The 20,063-nt window shown below is 42.7% G+C and overlaps 2 protein-coding genes across 3 annotated transcripts in view; one reads left to right on the top strand and one right to left on the bottom strand.

Annotated features, from left to right (window-relative positions):
• Positions 1-428: 428 nt before the first annotated feature.
• MFAP1 (microfibril associated protein 1) lies at positions 429-14,543 on the bottom strand. The gene is made up of 9 exons (XM_049897676.1): positions 14,302-14,543; positions 8,544-8,763; positions 6,741-6,870; positions 6,288-6,475; positions 5,624-5,732; positions 5,357-5,517; positions 3,637-3,796; positions 1,304-1,393; positions 429-1,215 (listed from the first exon to the last, which is right to left on the bottom strand). Exons 1-9 carry the CDS (start codon positions 14,378-14,380, stop codon positions 1,033-1,035), a joined length of 1,320 nt encoding a protein of 439 aa, XP_049753633.1. The 5' UTR covers positions 14,381-14,543; the 3' UTR covers positions 429-1,032.
• Positions 14,544-17,318: 2,775 nt separating this feature from the next.
• The window catches only part of WDR76 (WD repeat domain 76), a 29,919-nt gene continuing 27,174 nt past the window's right edge, over positions 17,319-20,063 (top strand). For both annotated transcript variants that reach the window (XM_049897675.1, XM_049897674.1), the window contains exons 1-2: positions 17,319-17,451; positions 18,086-18,487. In XM_049897675.1, the coding sequence (XP_049753632.1) occupies positions 17,395-17,451; positions 18,086-18,487 (459 nt within the window). In that variant the 5' untranslated portion in view covers positions 17,319-17,394. The remainder of the gene's footprint in view (positions 17,452-18,085; positions 18,488-20,063) is intronic.

The following is a 20,063-nucleotide window of genomic DNA, read 5'->3' as shown; positions in this document are numbered from 1 at the left end:
TGAGGGATGTAAAAAGACCTTGTTCTTATTTTTTTGTGCAATCAAGAAATAGTCTTTTCACTTGTTAAATGTCTTACTCCTTATGCCCCTACAGCTCCTAGTGCTCTGCCCTGTGCATGGTGCTTACATAACAAATATTACATGGAAAAATCAGTGAATTGAATTTAACTCAAACAAAATGCCACTACATTGCAACTTGGAGAGCCCTGGTGCCCTCCTTGATAAGTGAGCCGGGAAAGGAGAAGATACTACAGGCGCTTTCTCTTGGGATTCAATAAGATGAATGGCCATTTCCTGGGTCACCTCTTGTTCCATGTACAGCTATAGTTTAGAGGGCAGGAACCCAATCACTGGTACATGGAGCAAACCCTGGCTGGCATCTGAATCTGCGCGAGACCAGAGGGGGTGATCAAAATGTGAAACACCTCTGCACGAAAATGCCACTTTTTATTTTAATTAGAAGGTAGATACTTGTTAGCCTGCACATTTTATTTCTAGTACTGTGCTAAAAATCCTCTTGGTGTGTGATTCTTTTATTTCTTACACACACAAATGGACCAAAAAGTGTATTTTACCTACAAAAATTTACTTCAAGAAATGCAGAACAGTTTTCAATGAGCTTAGATTTCCCAGTGTTATTACCCCGACCCTAAAAAAAAAAAATTTTTTTTTTTTTTTGGCAGTGGTAATTATCGTCCATCTATGTGCCCATGTTTCTGACCAAAGCTCAGAGCCTGGAAAAAGAAACTGAACAATCTCAAGTGATTATGGGAAGCCACAGTGGCGATGAAGCCCAAGATTTCTCAAAGTTTTAAGTGGGTGGTCTCTAATCCTACCTGGACAGTGCTTTTCTGGAGGTTTCTCAGCATGAGTCCAGACCTCACAAAGCACCTTCTTCAAATGCTGGGCTGCCCAGCGTCACAAGGATGGCAATAGATCCAAGAGGTTGGATACCATGTAAATAAAGCCAGTCTAGGAGCAAGTGCTGCGAATTCCATGTGTCCCGCAGTTGGAAGACTAGGTAGTTGAACTCTAGGTAGTTTTCCGCTTCTTGGCAGATGGTCGCTCAAATACATCTCGTACCCCAGCTGCCTTCTGTTTAAAGAACTTTGTGTTCTGAGCACTCTCTTGACCCCAAGCTGAGTCGAAGGAGGTGGTGTCTTGATCCACAAGGTGGGTGTATTTGGTACGGCCAGAGCGTCCAAAGTTCTTGACCTGTGGGAAGGATGGATGATAAGTACTACCAGACACCCTCACCCCAGCCCTCTCTTTGTTCCTTTGCTCCTGTGCTTAGTCCCCCTACCTGCATGACTTTGGGAAGAATGGTTTTGTTGAAATGATCCTCTAGGGTAGGTGCGCTGAAATCTCTCTTGTACACTTCTTCATCCTCATCCTGTAGAAAAGAATCTGTTAGTTTCGTGGTTTTATTTTCCATATACTCAACCACAAATTTACTAAACTACTACAAGGGATACAAAGAAAGCAAAGGATACTGAACCTGCTCTTTGAAAGTTTAAATCTAGTTGAGGAGGGGGTGATATTTTTTTTCCTTTGTTTTGCTGTCTATATTCTCTGCGCTCAGTGTGCTCATTCACTCATGTGACTTTGAGCCTGTGTAAAAAACCGGCCACTGCTGTTGAGTTGATTCGGACTCATAGCGACCCCGTAGGACAGGACAGGACAGAACTCCCCCATGGGGTTTTCAAGGCTGTAAATCTTCATGGAAGCCGACTGCCACGTGTCTCTCCTGCAGAGTGGCTGGTGGGTTTGAACCTCCAAACTTGTGGTTAGAAACCGAGTGCTTAACTACTGCACCACCAAGGTTCCTCTACCTTGTATAGGCTCTCCTGACTTCACTTCTTCTGTTAGTAGTATAACCAGTAGTGTCTCAATTACCTAGATGAAGAATCTGAGTAATCTTGTGCGTGACCAGGTGCCACACTGTGTGAGCTCCTATCGCCTCGGTTACTCTACTTTCCCTGCAGTCAGTCTCACACTCTTGCTGGGTTTCTCTAACACAGCTCTCCTTATAATGTCTGTCTTGCTAAAAAAAGTCCAGTGGCTCGCTATTAAGTGAGCACAACTCTGCCTAGCAATCAAGGCCAAATGCTATAGAACCTTACCCTACCTTCTTAGCTTTCCTTGCAACTTCCCTTTACATCTGATACTTTCTGCAGCTGCTCTTGCTAGTCCCTTCACCTGGAATGTCTTCCTACCGCTGAATTTTAAGTCTTCCCTCCCGCATCATCCTTTTCAGTCTTTTACCAAATATACCATCTCCCTCTTTTGAATCTGGACGGTACTTTACTCTTCCTCAGGCTTTTGAAGGGAAGGGCTATGTATCCTCTAGCAGTGCTAACAGTGATCTTTGGACAGTAAATGCTCAAAAACCATAGGGACTGGTTTCAAATAAACATATCAGTAAGATCATATTGTTATGATACAGAGTATAAACACCCATGTTTAAGAAATTAAAAACAGCAATTTCTTGGTTAAGGTTTCACGGAACTGCTGAATCCTTTAACCAAACAGGCTTTTGTAGTAGTCTTTTCCCTTCAGGTACTGAAAGATTCAATCTCAAGGGAGGACAAACAATTCGTATGATCTACTTTTCTCCTCAGTAGGGTCTGAAATCCCTTATTTAATCAAGAGATGCTCCTTCAACTTTACTCTTGATACACTCTCCCTGTCCTGATGACAGGCACCAATATTTGACCATATGTGCCAAGACACTGATTTGCACACAAACCTTTCATTATACACCTTAGCCGTCAATGCACTGCTTCTCTAAAAAGCGTGGTTATCAAAGCTGCTGAAATACTTAAGTCAAAATGTTTTAAGATTTTGAAGCAGTATAAGAAGTAGTTCATAATCTCCACTGGCGCCAATCAAGAAAATTGCATGGGCTGCAAAGGTATATAATGAACAATTCTGCTGATCAGAGAGACTGAAACGGATTTTGTAGGGGTTGAGGAAGTTGCCACTGAAGTTCCTGAGCTTCACCGGTACTGCGGTGACAGACGGGAATTCAGCTACAGGGGGAGTATTCAGGACTTGATGTAGAGTACTTGAAAAAGCTAGTCGAGTTTTTGATACAAACCCCTTTAACAAGAGAAAACAATTTTTAACAAACCATATGCTAGCAGACTAATAAATGGAATCAATTTTCCCGTTTCCTTTCCGGCTATCCCCGTATTAAGCAGTTATCACTGGTGTTAATCCAAATATTTGGAAGAAGTCCACATCACATTATTTGCAGAGCTTTATTTTCACATAAGCAAACTTCTCATTTGATTAGGAAATAATGATATCTAAGTGATTTTGTGGACCAGATTCATCTAGTATCTATACGAATCACTATCTCTCCATTTCATTTTCTTAATTCTATTACTTCATTTCCTTCTGCTGAGAGCAAAGATCAAACCAGAGCTGCTGCTACTTCTACAATCCTGTTGCCAGTGCTTTTCTCTACTAGGTTTATATTATTCGGAAGCAAAACGCTAATGAATAAAGCGGACCACTGACAAATGGAAGTATCATTCCCAGACCAGTTTTTATCCTGTGGGGAAAAACAGAATTCAGAGCTTCTAAATATTCCTCACTGCTGTACTTTCCGACTCCTGTTTGACTTCTTACCATGAAGAAGGCACCCCGGTGGTAATACTTCTGTAAGAACTTGTATTTGCCCTTAACAGCTTTGTTGGTAATGACTTTGCCATTTGCCCGAAGCTCAGCTCGCCTCTCTTCCTCAGTCAGGTTTCGCATGCGTTCAATTTCTGCTTTCTCCTTCTCAAGCCTGTCCAGGGAGCAGAAAGGTCTATCAGTATTGTTCCACCTTCAGAAAGACTCGATTACCTGAAAATAACACCATCCCATCTCCTTTCATGCCTTATTCCTCTTCTTTAGTCACTGCATGTTAGGAATCAAGACCAGGAGCTCTACAAAGAAAAAGCTCAGGCAGTCTTCGTTGTTGTTTACAAAAGCAGGTGTCGCAAACTTCCGAAAGTTGATGCTAGCCTTTCTGAGGTTCAGACATGCTGGATTTTGCAATATTTCTAATTCTTCTTCCCTAAAAAACTTCCTAGCTTTAAAAAAAAAAACCAAAGACTGTGCTGGTATTTGAAATCCTTATGACATGCACACATGTCATAAACCAAGGCCATCATTAATTAGATTATGGTGACTTTCTAACCTTTTTTTTTTTGCTCCTTTCTCCAGAAAAACGTTAAGTATGCAAGAGAATTGTGCATAGGCTTTTAAATATGGACTACTTAAAGCCCAGGATAAGGACCCTGAGAAACTGCAGGCTAAGGGCCGAGCTACCCACTGATAAGATTACAGTCTCATTTCTAGAAATCTGCAGTAATGGGTGATGCAGCTCAGAAACAATTCTGCTCTAACCTAGTGAACGTGATAGATTAACTAAGTGCCACAGACTCTTCCCATCACAGCACGCATACTCTTACGCAACGTGACTCTGTTGCTCCTGTCCAGAGGTGTTTATTTCTCTTCCCCCTTGAACCTAAATTGGCCTTGTGACTTGCTTTGACCAACACCATGTGGCAGAAATGAGTGAGTTCTGGAACCTAAGCCTCAGCAGGCTTCCACCTGTGCTCTTCTGGAATGTTGCCCTGAGACTGCTATGAAAGGAAGTCAGTCTAGTGTATTGTAGGAGAAGCGAGGCATCCTGCTGGCAGCAAGCACCAACTTCCAGACACAGGAGGGGGGCCCTTTTGGACGTTTTACCTGAGTCAATCCTTCAGCTGAACACAGCTGCATAAGCCCAGATGCAACTGGCAGTGGAGCTGCTCAGCCAACGTCAAAATTGTGAGAAATAATAGATTGCTGTTTTAAGCCACTTAATTTTGGGTTGAGTTGTTAACACAATAGTAACTGATACAGTGGGTAACTTTTGGGTGTCTGTAGGAAACTACAGGAGGCATTAGCTGGCACTCTTATGGAGAAACACTGACAGTGTGACTTTATGACTTCACTGTAACAAGCTATACTCTAATTATGGGAAACTCATTCAGTCCCAAACCAAAAAAAACAAACCAAACCTGTTGCTATTGAGTCTATTTCCGCTCATGGCAGCCCCATGTGTTGGAGCAGAACTGCTCCACAGGGCTTTCTTGGCTGTAACCTTTACAGAAGCATATTGCCAGGCCTTTCTTCTGCAGTGCCACCAGGTGGGTTCAAACTGCCAATCTTTAAGTTAGTACTTGAATACAAACTGCACCCCAGGGACCCTAAAGAAAGCTAGACTGAAACTCAGAGTGGTTGCTGAGCCTCAGACCTACACTATAGGAACCTTTCTGATGAGCAGCATTAAGTCTAGGCCCATCCTACTACTCACGCTTCTCGATCTTCTCGGTCCCGCTTGATTCTCTTTAACTCGCGGACTTTCCATGCCTCATACTCCTCCTCATCATTTTCATCGTCAGTATTGAGTGCATCCAGTGCAGCCAGGGACCGCTTGTTCTCTTCCAGCTCTTTCTTGGTCTCCTCTTCTACAATCTGGACAGGGAGAACAATTCAGCTGGTGGACTTCCTTATTCTCCTCAGACAAACCTAATGACACTACCCCTTGCACTCAACCCTCCTTAGAGCCACCCCCCAATACCTTGAGTGTGTACTTGCGCCTCTCCTCAGCCATGCGTTTGGCCTCCTGCTCTAGCTCCTTCTGTTTCAATGCTTCAGCCTCCCGTTCCTGAACTGTCACTCGGTCCTTCCTACAGCACAGAGGTCCTGTTAATTACCTAAATCCCTTAGAGTGGAGCTCCTCGTTTCCTTAGATCAAGTCCCATCCACATCAGACAAAACCAAACAATCTCTGGCTCTATTATTTGCAAAGAGCAGGGGTTGGGTAGGGTTAAAGGGGTGTCATCTCAGATCTTCAGAGCAGCAAAATTTCTCTCATCTGTAAGAACTGCCTGGATAGCTCAAGGAACCTACTGAATCGTAAGCAGCAAGATCTCTAGCCATTAGGAGAGGAACAAGAATTTGCTCTTCAAGTTTAATTTTGTGCCTCAAATAATGTATTGTCTTGTAAGACCTTGGGCAGATGTGTTCCTTCATTGGAAAGGGAGATGTGGAAGCAAACCCAGGCTCTCCACTAACACCAAGATATTCCTCCGCAGATGACCCCGGGGCGAGGGCACTGGGCAGAAGACTTTGACTTAGTGCTTGTATTTCAGAAGGGAATGGGGTAGAAATGAGGCTTCCTTCTTCGTACCTAGAAGGTAGTAAATACCCTGTAGATTGGGCCTGCCTTGTGAGATACTTACTTTCGGATGAAGACCGGCTTAAGGCGAGGCTCCATCTCATCTTCGCTGTCTGTGTACTCTTCATACTCAGACTCTGACTCTGACTCCTCCCCAGAACGTCCCTCATCCTCTACCTCCATGACTTCCATCTCTTCGTTTTTTCTCTCCTGTGCCCGTTGACGCATCATCCCACGACGCCGTTCTATTTCCTATCAAGTCACAAGTCCAAGCCAGTTAGTCAGATGGCTTGTGCCCTAAGAAGGCCTTTTATTTTCCCTCATCACACCCAGTGAATTTTGATATGAGTAAATCCACTCAGTACCATTCCATTTTCAGTCCTATCCCCAAGAAACAGGATGTGATCGTTGTTCTGCCAAAAGCAGCCATCTTTTCCCTTTCGGGCCTCAACAAATGAGCACAGGCCACAACTTTTTCTTGTACCCAGAAAGAACTTGCCGTTTGCCTTTATCATACCTCATCATCAATTTCCTCCTCTTCTTCTTCACTGCTGTCCTCTCGTTCCATGCGCCAAGCATCTCCTTCTACTTCTGAGTCACTTTCTCCTACCACTTCAGGTTCCACTATTTTCCGATGTCGAGCCAATCTGAAAACAGTAGCTCCAGGTTTAATGCCAAATCTCACAAAAATGAAGGGGCATCTGCCACTTTTCCTCAGTCACAGAGCACCGTGATATTGTTTGGTTTCATTAATATTTAAGTCCTGCAATGTGGAAACTGAGGCATGGATAAAAAAACTAAACCAAACCATCAGAGTAGTCAAGTTGGACCTAAAACATAAACTTTAGGCTATGGGTCATTATCTCACAGAACAGCCCTCATCTGTAGTTCTCAAACTGTACGTTGATGTGCCCTAGGGCAAAGTAGCAAATTCACAGGGGTTCACTGGGATATTTTAAATAGCTCAAGGCTGTTCACAGTTTCAACATTAGATCACACTACATTCCTTTCAATGGCATTATATCTTTGTGATGCTGGGTTTTGGTGGCTGCTGTGATAAAAAACCAAGTAGTACACAAAAATCAACATGGAACAGGAAATGAGTTGGTGGTATCCAATCTGATTCCAAGATTGGAGTATCCAAAACCAAACCAAACCAAATCCATTACTGTCAAGTTGATTCCGGCTCATAGTGACCCTACTGGACAGAGTCGAACTGCCCCATAGAACTTCCAAGGCTGTAATCTTTATGAAGGTGCCTTGGTGGTGCAGTGGTTGAGAGCTCGGCTGCTAACCAAAAGGGTCGGCACTTGGAATCCACCAGCTGCTCCTTGGAAACCCTATGGGGTAGTTCTACTCTGTCCTATAGGGTTGCTATGAGTCAGAATTGACCATGGGTTTGGTTTTTTGGTTTTGTTAATTTTTATGAAAGCAGACTGCCACATATTTCTCCGATGGAGCGACTGTTGGGTTCGAACCAATGACGTTTTGGTTGGCAACCAAGCACTTAACCACTGCACAACCAGGGCTCCTTTGAGTATACAACAGGTGCACAAATCCTATTAGCTAGTACTTGTAATTGTGGTTATTAAAAAATAAAAAAAACTTTTTCACTTTTTTTTTCAAATTACTAAATTGTTAGGACATAAATACACATTAAGTTATTTGAATCGAACTACTTAATAAAATAAATGGAAATGTTTGGGCCTAGGAGCTCCATGAAAAAATTCCTCAGATAACGTGGACTGAGGAAGCTTGGGACCTCTGGCCTACTCTGTAAGGCAGTGCCTCCCCCATCACACAACATACAGAACCCTTCAGTGGGAGGCTCTCTCTCCTGCATGAGACCATTTACCTGGCCTTTTCTCCTACTTCACCACTGTAATTTCCCCTCACTAGCCTTTACAATAAGTGGGTGGATAAAATCAGTTTCTCAAATTTAAAAAATGTCTTTGTACTAAAAAGACTCCTCTCAACAAACCAACCAATGGTCTCTGTTTTCTTGTCCCTTAATGAGTTAATTAGGGCCTTTGGGCCAAAGGTAACCTGTGGTTTTCTGAAGCTGCCACTTACCAACTATGTAGTAGCTTTACTCATGTTATTTACTTAACCCCTTTGTGCCTCAGTTCCTCATCTTTAAAACAGGGATAATAGTACCTACCTCAAAAGGCTGTTGCATGGATTACAAGAATTAGTAAATGTAATATACTTGAAACAGTGCCTGGCACATAGTAAGTACTACTCAAGTATTAGCTATCAGTGTTGTTGGTGATGGTATTGTTATTAGTGGACCTGTAGGGGTTCAAGTCCTAGTCATTACCTCTCTTCCACATCTTCACTGATACGGTTCTGCAAACGCCGCAGACGGGGGTCACTAGACGAATCTTCTTCCTGTTCCTCAGGCTCTGCTTCTTGTTCCTTGGCTTTCTTAATAAACTGAAATTCTTCATCCTCCTCATCTGAGGACTCCATAGGGGCATAGTCTGGCCTCTTTCCTGACACATAGCGTTTCACCTTCACTTTTTCCATTGAAATCTCACCTGGGTGAGAAAGACAACATTATGATTCAGCAGCCTCCTTCCCAACATCCTTCAACCCTTGGTCTTTACGGTAGAGCCCTGTATTCCTGGTAGACAAGAGTCTGGCCAGGAGAAGAGAGCCACTACACCGTCATCTTTGTCTTCCTACAAAGGCCCGGTCACGGGAAGGCACTGTAGTGAATACCAACACTAATGATAATGAGGCCCAGCTTGGGTACAATGAAGTAGGGAAAGTGGGCAGATAAATGCTTAAAAGTCCCCCAAACAAGCAGACTGCGTCCATCACAAATTCATGCTATTCCACCTCAACTATAGTTGTAAGCAAATTATCTGTAACAGTGCCTGAGCTAGTAAGAATAACTTGAGTAGGAACATAAAATTAAGATGCTGCTCAGTCATTGTTTTAGTTCTGTCTGGAATTTTCCAGGGCAGCCTTTATCATCTATTACCACATAACTCAATCTTATGTATCTGTTTCTACTTTCTTTGCCTTTAGCTTATGCATTATCAGACCTGCAAGAGTAGATAATCCATCTTCCAAATACAAACAATTCCAATGACTATAAAAAGAATGAAAATTAACAAAGTCATGAGTAGAACTGGGTAACAAATCTGGACAGTTCAAAGAAAAACTTCAGGTGGATTTCACTTATGAACATAGATACAAAAGAACTAAATAACATAACAGCAAATTTATTCCAGCAATGTAAAAACAAACAAACAAAAAATCCTCAAGCCATAGTGATTTAGTAGAATTCAGCCCAGGATTAAAAGGATGGCTTAACCTTAGAAAAATCTAATAATGTAATTCATCACATCAACCAATTAATGGGGGGAAGTAATACACTATTTTTTTCAAAGTCACATAATCTTAACAATAGATACAATAAACAATACACCTAATGATAAAACATTAGACGCCTTCTCTTTAAAAAACAGTTGGCATCTGTAGGGTAATGCTATTCAGCTATATGCATCCCCTCCCTAATGGAGTCAACTTTGCTCTTCCCCGAAGCATGCTGGGGATGAATTCGGGATGGATTCAGGCTAAGGTACAAGGCCGGGAGTGGCATGACTGGGCCCACGGCCAAGGCTGAAGAATGCCTTAGCAACAAGAAGTAAAACATCTGGGCCTGGACGTGAAGTCCCTGAGAACACTGACTGCCCAAGGACGTGGGAGAAAACAATGAGCCTTGGTCCCAACTGGAATGGTATATAAGTTTGGGTCCCTTGCTAGGTGGTTGCGGAAAATACTCCAGCCGGCCGCCACTGGAGAGAGCAGCTGCTTGCCCGTGTCAGTAATTTCCCTGCATGTATGAATCTGGAAAGGGCTCCATGTCAGTTCTTTGGATTATTTGCCAGGACGCACAGTGAGGGTTTTCCCCCGACAGCATCCTTACGTCGTTCCTATCACAACTTCAAGTATTATGGTTCTAATTAGGGCAAAAAGGAAAAAAAAAAGGCGTAAGGACTGAAAAGGAAGAAACTGCCGTAATTTGCAGATCACACAACTGTCCATGTAGAAGGTACAAGATAACCAGCAGTCAAGAAGAATGTTGAATAAAAAACATATATATAAATGAGTGGTCCTTTAACCCAGCAATTCTACTTTCATGACACTAACCAAAGGAAATAACCAAAGATTATTAGATATTTATGTCTCCAAATTGAAAAACAAAGTTCCCAAACAAGGAGACAGTTAATAAAATTATAGAAAATCCACACAACGTACAGGCAGTCCCAACTTACGATGTACTTGAGTTCCAGCGAATTGCACTACAACCCATCTTTTTTTTTTTTAATGAAGAAGAAGGAAAAGGAAGAAGCGAAGTTGTCGAAAAAATATTATAGCGAAAGGATTAGCTGGAATTTTTTCTAAACTAAATCAGGGGCTTCAGTTGCTTGAAAACATGGACCTAAACACTAATCACTTTGCTAAAGTCGACAGGCAGATTCGGGAAGCAGCGAAATGACCGTACGGACAACTCTCGCTAATTTTCCATTCCCAGGGATAATCCAGATGAGCCTGAACCTTCCACATGGAATCATTACTGCAACTGACAAAATGACAACACTGGCTAACTCTTCATCATCGGAGCAAAATTTTTATGATTTGTATATTTTAATGTGTGTATTAAAATATATCTGTGAGTTTATACTCAATGTTTCCAACCCCCTAGGACAAATTAAGATTGTATTAAAAAAAAAAAACAAAACTGTACCTGTACATTGGCTACATATAATTAGAAAGTAGTTTAAAAATATAATTTAGAATAGCAACTAATCTATAAATTACCTAGGAATAAATTTATCAGTGTTTCCTTTAGAAGGAAAAATATAAAATTGTATCAAAAGATATAAATAAATGGGGAATTTAATCGTATTCATGGCTGAGAAGAGGGCAGCTGTGCTGTGCTGAGTTAATCTACAAATCTATCATCTATAATTTTAATGCAATTCCAGTAAAAGTTTTCCCCAGGCTGATTCTAAAATCATGTGGAAGAATGGGAGATCAAGAAGAGCCAAGACAATTCTGAAAACAATGAAGTGGAAATGGAGGTGGGTGTTCTACAGCAGTCAGCAAGGCTTATTTAAAGTTAGAGGAATTGAAGCAGTATGTCATTGACTCATGGGTAGAAAGAGACCAAAGAAACAGAGTGAAGAACAGAAAAACAAATCCATATCAGAATTTGGTATATTACACAACCCAGACCAAAAACCCACTGCCGATGAGTTGATTTTGACTCGTAACGACCTTACATCACAGAGTAGAACTGCCCCATAGAGTTTCCAAGGTGCTCCTGGTGGATGGGAACTGCCAACCTTTTGGTTAGCAGTCGTAGCACTTAACCACTATGCCACCTGGGTTTCCATATTACACAACTGGCATTAAAAATCACCAGCAAATGGATGGACTATTCAATCAATGGAGTAGGGATAACTGGTTAACCTTAAGGTAAAAGGTAAAGTCATATCCCTAACTCACCACACATGCACAATTCCAGATGGACTGAAAACTTAAAAGTGAAAGATGTATCTTAAACATTTATATCCCCTACTGGACAGTAAGGTCCTTAACATACAGCCTGTCTTGTATAATTGTGTATTCAATCCTATTTAGTAAATACAAATATTTACATGTTAGAAAACCTTTATAATTGGAATATCTGTGATCTCAAAGTAGGGAAAAATTTCCTAAACAATATACAAAAAAGTACAAAACATAAAAGATAAAACTAATAAATATGATTACATTAAAACTAAAGCTGTGTGGCCATCTAAGATGCATCAATTGGTCTCAACCCACCTGGAGCAAAGGAGACTGAAGAATACCAAAGACACAAGGTAATTATGAGCCCAAGAGACAGAAAGGGCCACATAAACCAGAGGCTACATCAGCCTGAGACCAGAAGAACTGGATAGTGCCCGGCTACAACTGATGACTGTCCTGACAGGGAACACAACAGAGAACTCCTGAGGGAGCAGGAGAGCAGTGGGATGCAGACCCCAAATTCCCATAAAAAGACCAGACTTAATGGTCTGACTGAGACTAGAAGAATCCCGGCGGGCATGGTCCCCAGACCTTCTGTTAGCCCAGGACAGGAACCATTCCCAAAGCCAATTCTTCAGACAGGGATTGGACTGGACAATGGGATAGAAAATGATACTGGTGAAGAATGAACTTCTTGGATCAAGTAGACACATGAGGCTATGCTGGCATCTCCTGTATGAAGGGGAGATGAGAGGGTAGAGGGGGTCAGAAGCTGGCCAAATGGACACGAAAAGAGACAGTGGAGGGAAGGAATGTGCTGTCTTATTAGGGGGAGAGCAATTAGGAGTGTATAGCAAGGTGTTTATAAATTTTTGTATGAGAGACTGACTTGATTTGTAAACTTTCAGTTAAAGAACAATTAAAAACAACAACAACAACAAAAAAACTAAAACAGAAGACTCCATAATTTAAGTTTTAAAAGAAAGCAAAAAAATAAGGAAAAAATACATTACAGGTTTGGAATGCATAAAAACACAACCAAATAGAACCAGGCAATTCATAGAAGAGAAAACCGAGAAAGCCAATAAACATGAACAAGATGCCTGTCCTCACTAGGAATCAGGGAAATGCAAATTAAAATGAGATACCATTTCGCACCTGTTAGATTGGGTACGAATTTAAAAATCTGATACAACCAAGTGTGTGAATGAATACACAGGGAAACAAACTTTTTTCTTACAACTGACTTTGGAAGCAATTTGGCAATAGGTAGCAAAGTTGATGAAGAAATTCTAAGAGTCTACCCAAGAAAGCTTCTCATACAAGTGAACTGAAGAGACATGTTTAAGGATGACAATGGCAGAATTTTTGCAATAGGAGGAAAAACAACACAACTAACTGTCCCTCAGCAGGGAATGGACAAACTGGTTTAATTATACAATGGAGTTCACAAGCAGTTAAATGAATGCCATCTAATGTGTCCCAAGGATAATTTTCAAATGCCATGTTGCACACAAAAAAAGTATATATTTAAAAACAAAAAGAAACAATTGGTATTATTTTCCAACATCTTTACTGAAAAAACTCCGACTCCCCAAACAGGTATGTTGTTCCTTCTTCCATCTGCACCCATTGAAATGCTACCCATTTTTTATGGCTCAACTTCAATGCCACCTTCTTCAGAAAGTTTTCCCTAGTCTGAAGTGATCTCTCCTCTGCCTTCCCACAACACATGGTTTATAGCACCTATATGACAGGTGGAAACCCTGGTGGCATAGTGGCTAAGAGCTACAGCTGCTAACCAAAAGATCGACAGTTCAAATCCACCAGGTGCTCCCTGGAAATCCTATGGGGCGGTTCTACTCTATCCTGTAGGGTCACTATGAGTCCGAATCGACTAGACGGCAACGGGTTTGGTTTGGTTTTTTATGACAGGTATCACAGGTTGAAAGGCCATATATACACAACTTAGAATGTGCGTCCTTTTTGCATGTCTGACACCTAGACAGAACTAGAATATGAGTTCCTTACGATTAGGAGCACTGTCTTACACAACTTTGAATTCAATTTAATAAGCACGGCACTGCATTGGTTGAAAGGGATAAAAAGTTGAAATAAAGCATGGTTCCTGCCTCAAGGAGCTTAATAGCAGGGAGAGATAGACACATAAATAACTATATTGGTAAGTTCTAAAAGCATAAACATGTTGCTACGGAGAACAAAAGAAGGACTGTAACTCGCACAACGCCCTGCAAAGAGCAGGCACTCAATATACATTAGTCTAACGAACTGGTGGAGGTCTGGGGAAGTGGGATGCTGTGAGAGCAAAGAAACCATGGGAACAAAATCAGACACAAGCGGGTTCCCCACTCTCTTCCCCTAGGCAACGCGGTTGGGTGAGAGCTTAGGGTAAGGCTGAAGAAACCGGGGACGAGGTGTTAAGGGTCGGCAGGAGGGGAGGTTGGAGCGATCGGCCAGGGGTAGGTTTGGAAGATGCTGGGGCAGGAAGAGGTAAGATACGACTGTAAAGGGTCTCAGCACAGTACCTTTCTCATTGCGGACTGGGACGGCCCCAGCCGTAGACTGAATAGGCGGTTGTTTCATGAGTGAGCTTGGGACCGACATGTTGATGGCAGCGGCGGTGACTCCTTAAACTTCACTTACTCCAGAGAACACCGACAGCGTCAACGAACAGAAAAGATACTTCCCAACCCAGCTCCACTGGCCACTGCTGCGCGACGACTGGAAAACCTCTTACGCCTGAGCTAGACAAACCGGAAATATGTGTGGAGAGGATTGTGGGATTCTGGAGGACGTCTGAGCGCTTTCGCCTACAAGGTCGAGTCTGTTACTGCGCATGTGCCCGGGCTGCCTTGGCGTCCTCAGTCTCGCAGCATTTGGAAGCCGCTTCTGGAAGCCGCTTCTGGCGGGAAATCGCTTCCTTTGGCGTATGGTCGAAGCCCAGCGGCGACGGAGGTCCAAGTTAAAGGTTTCGCTTGTTAGTTTGGTTTGAAGCCTGTGGAATAGTATAATGATGAGTGAGAAACGGGGGAGATAATGAGGGGCTGTTTGTCTATATTGTTGAAAGCTCAGAGGATTAGGGTTGGATCGGAATAGAAATCCTGTTAATAATAGCACCTGATCAGCTCTACTGATGAGGCCAGGGCGGGCGGTGGTGCGGCATTTTTAGGTCATAAGATGGCAGGTGCTGGTGATTTAGGCCAGTGGCAAAAAAGTAATAAATGATAAAAGAGAAAAGGAAATAAATGAAATTCCTCCAAGAGGCCTCCTTGCCTGAAATCTCAAAACTCCAGTTTTAGCCTTTCACGTTCTTTCAGTTTATGAAGACCACCTCTGAAAATACATTTCTGGCTAAAAAAATATATGTTGGTCAGTCAATAATTAAGTACTTGCTGTGTTTGGAGTCCCTGGATGATGCAAACAGTTGACATGCTTCGCTGGTAACCAAAACGTTGGAGATTGAGTCCAGCCAGAGGTGCCTCAAAAGAAAAACCTGGCAACCTACTTCCCAAAAATCAGCCACTGAAAACCCTATGGACACAGTTCTACTCTGACACATATGGGGTCACAAGAGTCATAGTCAACTCCACCGCAACTGGCTTTTTAACTTGCTGTGCTCACCGGTTTAGTGCTCTATAAGGAGCATGGAGAATTGTTAAAGGGCTCGCATCCTCGAGCTTGAATTCTATTTAGGAAGTCTTCAAGGACTTCTGGAATCACAACAAAGCAGTCCCAATTTTCTAGCTGGGTCATGTGAAAAAAAAACCTGGCTAATTGGAAGTCAGAACAGATTTTACCATGTTAGGTGCCTCCCAGTCGGTTCTGACTCATAGTGACCCCGTGTGCAACAGAAGGAAACAGAGCCGGGTTCTGCACCATCCTCATAATCGTTATGCTTGAGCCCATTGTTGCAGCCACTGTGTCAGTCCATCTTGTCGAGAGTCTTCCTCTTTTTCTCTGATTCTCTACCAAGTATGATGTCCTTCTCCAGGAACTGGTCCCCCCTAATAACACGTCCAAAGTGTCTGAGACAAGGTCTCACCATCCTTGCTTCTAAGGGAGCATTCTGGCTGTACTTCTTCCAAGATGGGTTTCTTTGTCCTTTTGACAGTCCGTGGTATATTCAATATTCTTTGCCAACATCATAATTCAAAGGTGTCAATTCTTCTTCAGTCTTCCTTATTCATTGTCCAGGTTTCACATGCATATAAGGCGATTGAAAACACCATGGCTTGGGTTAGGCACACCTTAGTCCTCAAAGTGACATCTTTGCTTTTGAACACTTTAAAAGAGGACTTTTGCAGCAGATTTGCCAAATACAATGAGTCTTTTGATTACTTGACTGCTGCTTCCACGGGCATTGATTATAGATCCAAGTAAAATGAAATCTTTGACAACTTCAGTCTTTTCTCCATTTATCATGATGTTGCTTATTTTACCATATAAAAAGGACTTTATAAATGATGTGGTGAGGGAGAGAAGGGGCAACATGAACAAAGTCTTGAAGGCCAGAAATAGCATGGTATATAAAGTTTGGTTTTACCAGTTAGTAATTTTAGAGTCAGGGATTGGTGAAAGTCTGGCATGGAGGGCCTTGAAGGTATGTTAAGTAATACGGCTAATTCTCAAATTATTTCTCCTAGGTTCTAAAATTGGGCCTAGGCTGAAAGGAAAAAATAATACTGGACAAGCTTCAAACAAGGAACAGTGGAGGACACAAGTAACTAACCAACGGTACAGTTTTGGGCTTGAAGATATAATAAACAGACTTTTATACTGTATTTACCAGCTCAAAAAATTATGTTGTCCAGAGGGAGTAAATCTGATGGGAAGGCAATTGTTTCAGCTCACAGCAACCCAGAGAATAGAAAAAAAGTTTAATATGGCTGCGACTGTAAGAAATTGCGGGCGCTAAAATCGCCTTTGGCTATTTTGTGATACACAAATTATTTGATTCACAACTTCTTTTTTGCAGACTTTAGGCTATTTAAAGTCTTAGTTAACAGGTGGGCAGATGGTCAGAAGGTGAAATTTAAACAAATTTATCAGCTTTTGAAACAAAACTAAAATGCTTCCCTTCCTAGGAAGACGTTTCCGTAGAAGCAGTAGGGCACGATTCTCTGGTGGTAGGGTCAGGAGCCAGGTGGGCGGAGATAAAGCAGCGTGTAGATTTCGACTTCCTTTCTCTTCCATTCTGCAGGGAATTGAAGTGCGTCTGAATCTTTTCCAGTCTCACATTGCAAGGCAAAGTGGTTTTTCCTCAGTAGAAAAGTGCCAGTGTTTTTCAAAGGGGGTCCGGCACCACGAACATCAAAATAACCGGGATCCAAGGTAAAAATGTTAATTAGCTCCTACTGCATCTCTAAAGATTTTGAATCTCGGAGTGAGGCGGGTAACCCAGCCTGCTTACAGAAACTCCAGGCCAGCTGCGGGATGAGCCAGGCAGCGCCGCGGGACGGGGATTGCAGCCTCTCCCGCCCGGCCCCGCCCACGCCCCGCCAGGCCCCGCCCACGTCCCGGCCCCGCCCACGCCCGCCCCGGCCCCGCCCACGCCCCGCCCGGCCCCGACTCCCGCCGCGCTCTAGGCGGGAAGGCTCCAGCTGCTGAGCCGCGGGAAGATGTCGGGGTCCGGCGCGGCGGCCGACGAGAAGGCGGCTTCCAGGCTGCGACCCCAGGTGAGGGTGAGAAACGGGTTGGCCCTTCCCGGTGTTCTGCCGCAGTCTTCGGGTCTTCATGAAGGATCTCCCAGGCAGAGGCCCGGCAGGGCACGGGGACCTGGCACGGGACACCTCTCCACTCCAAAACTGTTTCCCGCCCCTTGAGGCAGCTCCCCGCTTGCTGGGTGTTTCAGGATGTTGCTTCAAAAAAATAAGCGGGGATTCCTGCCCTGATTTTCCCCCATAGAGAGCTAGGCCCTCTGCGTTGAGAAAGGTTCTTATCAGTAACCCTACAAATGCAGTAGTGTCAGGGCCAGATTAGCGACTCCCTTTCTGCTACCGGCTGCACCCTCGGAAGCTGACAGCTGGGGTGGGCTCCTCAGTTATAGGTGGTAGTCGTTGTTATTACTGGCCTGGCCAACTTGTATGGACAGGAAATGTGCCCCGGAATTCTATTTAGTTAAGTGAAGGAGATGTCTAGATTTTGGAGGTTTACCTTATAGGCTATGAGTTTGGATTTCTGTTGGTATCATAAAATTGAAATTAAGTTTACAGACATCTGTTGATGTCTGTTTCTTATCTGTAAGAGAAGAAAAGTCATAGGACCTGAGATTCTTAATACTGTTTTCCTTTCTGTTATTGACCTGATTAGGTGAATGAATATAAAGAAAATCAAAACATCCCTTACGTGTCTCTGAAACCCATACCGAGGACAGTTTTAGAAAAAACAGTTAAAGTTCACCTGGCTGCCTTTTCACTCAGTAATGACAAGCTAGACCAAGTTAAGCACCCCAAATCACTATTAGAAAAGAATTCTAACGATGTGCCGCTGTGTAAGAAGACAGAAATAAAGAAAACTTGCAGAGGGATTTTAACTCCAAAGATGGAAGCCACATCTTCCAGGGCAGAATCCAGTCTGCAAAAGTCGTCCTTAGATGTTCATCCTGAGAGTAACAGGGGACAGCACCAGAGCACTTCAGATGCTGTGATCGTCAGTGTTGATGTGGAAAGTGGCCAGGACGGGGACAGTGAGGAAGAAACCACATCAGGCCTGGTAGGAACTTAACTAGTAGCTTGTTCCAAGTTTTATTGTTCTGCAATTTGAAGTTCTGATAAACTAAGGCTATCAACGGTCTCTTCAGCTCAGATTGTTTTATCTGATTTAAGTGTAATTGAAAAAAAATTTTTTTAATGTTTAACTAATAACTTGGGTTAATTTTGTACTTGATTTTGGTGTGTCAGAGACACAATTGACTTAATCTTTTCTCTGCTTCACTTTATCCCCTCTCAGTTTACTGTTTTTTTTTCTTGTAAAAATATATAAAAACATTTGTCATTTATTGCATATATTATTTGTGTTTACACATTCTTTATGGTGCCTTGCTCATCTTTACATGTTTATGCAGTGTATCAGAAGTCGGCTTGTGGAACATAGGACATTTGAGCGACCCCCGATATTTCCTTTAATATTCAAAAAGGAGACAAAATATGGAGTAGAGAAGATATATGAGGAACACTTACCCTTACCTCTTCTGTTTAAAATAATATTTCGGATCAGTTTAAGGAATTAAGTATCTAATTCCTGTGGCTTCTTACTTATGGAGTGTTATGCTCTGTTCAAAGTGACAAATTTAGTTCAGGACAAGGTGAAACCACCACATGACAAAATATTGATGGAACTGAGAAAACAGCAAATGATGATAGGGAAAGGAAACTGATCATGGAAGTATTGTCGTTCTGCCACAGGAGGTAGATTTATGCTTTTTTGTCCTGGAGGTTTAAGAGCCAGGGCCTGGGGTGGGGCCTGTGGGCTAATTCAAAAGCAAGTTGAACTGGGGGTTGGGAGCTTGGGCTCCTAGGCGGGGCCACTAGAAAGGAACCTTATGCCTTTAGGGGAAATCACCTTTACTGTGAGGGGGTTGGAATAGATGAGTGGTTCTCAAACTTTAGCCTTCATCAGAATTAGCTGGAGGCCTTGTTAAAACACAATAGCTGGGCCCTACCCCCCAGACTTTCTGATTCAAAAATTCTGGGGTGGGGCACTGAATTTGCAGTGTCTCAGAAAGAGTTGTGCTTGCTGTTCTGGGCCCGCACTTTGAGAACCACTGGATTAGGTTATTTCTTTGGCCTCTTAGTCTGTAAGATCCTGAGTGTGTGAGGTTAATACAAAGCAGCTTTTAGTTTACAGTAAGGAAATAGGGTCAGAAGTTAGAAGTTGATGTAGTGAACAGCGCGGTACTGGAGATGGTCAGGCAGAGTCTTAAATGCCCACTGTCCATTTTCTTAGGAAAAACTGCAAGATACAAGCTTTTTAATAGAACATTTCATTCTTTTGTTCTTTTCCGTGCATTAATGGTCTTTTTGGAGTAAAATGCCTAAGGCTTTGTAGTACCGTGGTTTGGGAACTAGTTAGTTTATAAACTTAACCAAAAAAAAAAAAAAACCCAAACCCATTGCCATTGAGTTCACCCTACAGGACATTGTGGAACTTTCTAAGGAGCGTCTGGTGGATTCCAACTGCCGACCTTTTAGTCCGAGCTCTTAACCGCTGCGCCACGAGGACTCCTTCCTAAATGAACGAAAAGGCTTGTCACATCACAGACAAGAGTCTTGTGCTTCAAGTCAAGGAT

Source organism: Elephas maximus, chromosome 10, assembly GCF_024166365.1.
Source record: "Elephas maximus indicus isolate mEleMax1 chromosome 10, mEleMax1 primary haplotype, whole genome shotgun sequence".
Lineage (NCBI taxonomy): Eukaryota > Metazoa > Chordata > Mammalia > Proboscidea > Elephantidae > Elephas > Elephas maximus.
Note: the sequence above shows the minus strand (reverse complement) of the source record. Positions and strands in the feature narration are given on the sequence as shown.

Bases quoted from the DNA above. Each gene is read 5' to 3' on its own strand.
- MFAP1 (XM_049897676.1), bottom strand. From the start codon at position 14,380: ATGTCGGTCCCAAGCTCACTCATGAAACAACCGCCTATTCAGTCTACG. The intron at 5,733-6,287 runs GTAAGTATCTCA...TCTGTGCTGTAG, and splicing joins AAGCCGGTCTTCATCCGAAA to GAAGGACCGAGTGACAGTTC. The intron at 3,797-5,356 runs GTGAGTAGTAGG...CTCCCTGGACAG, and splicing joins GACCGAGAAGATCGAGAAGC to GCTTGAGAAGGAGAAAGCAG.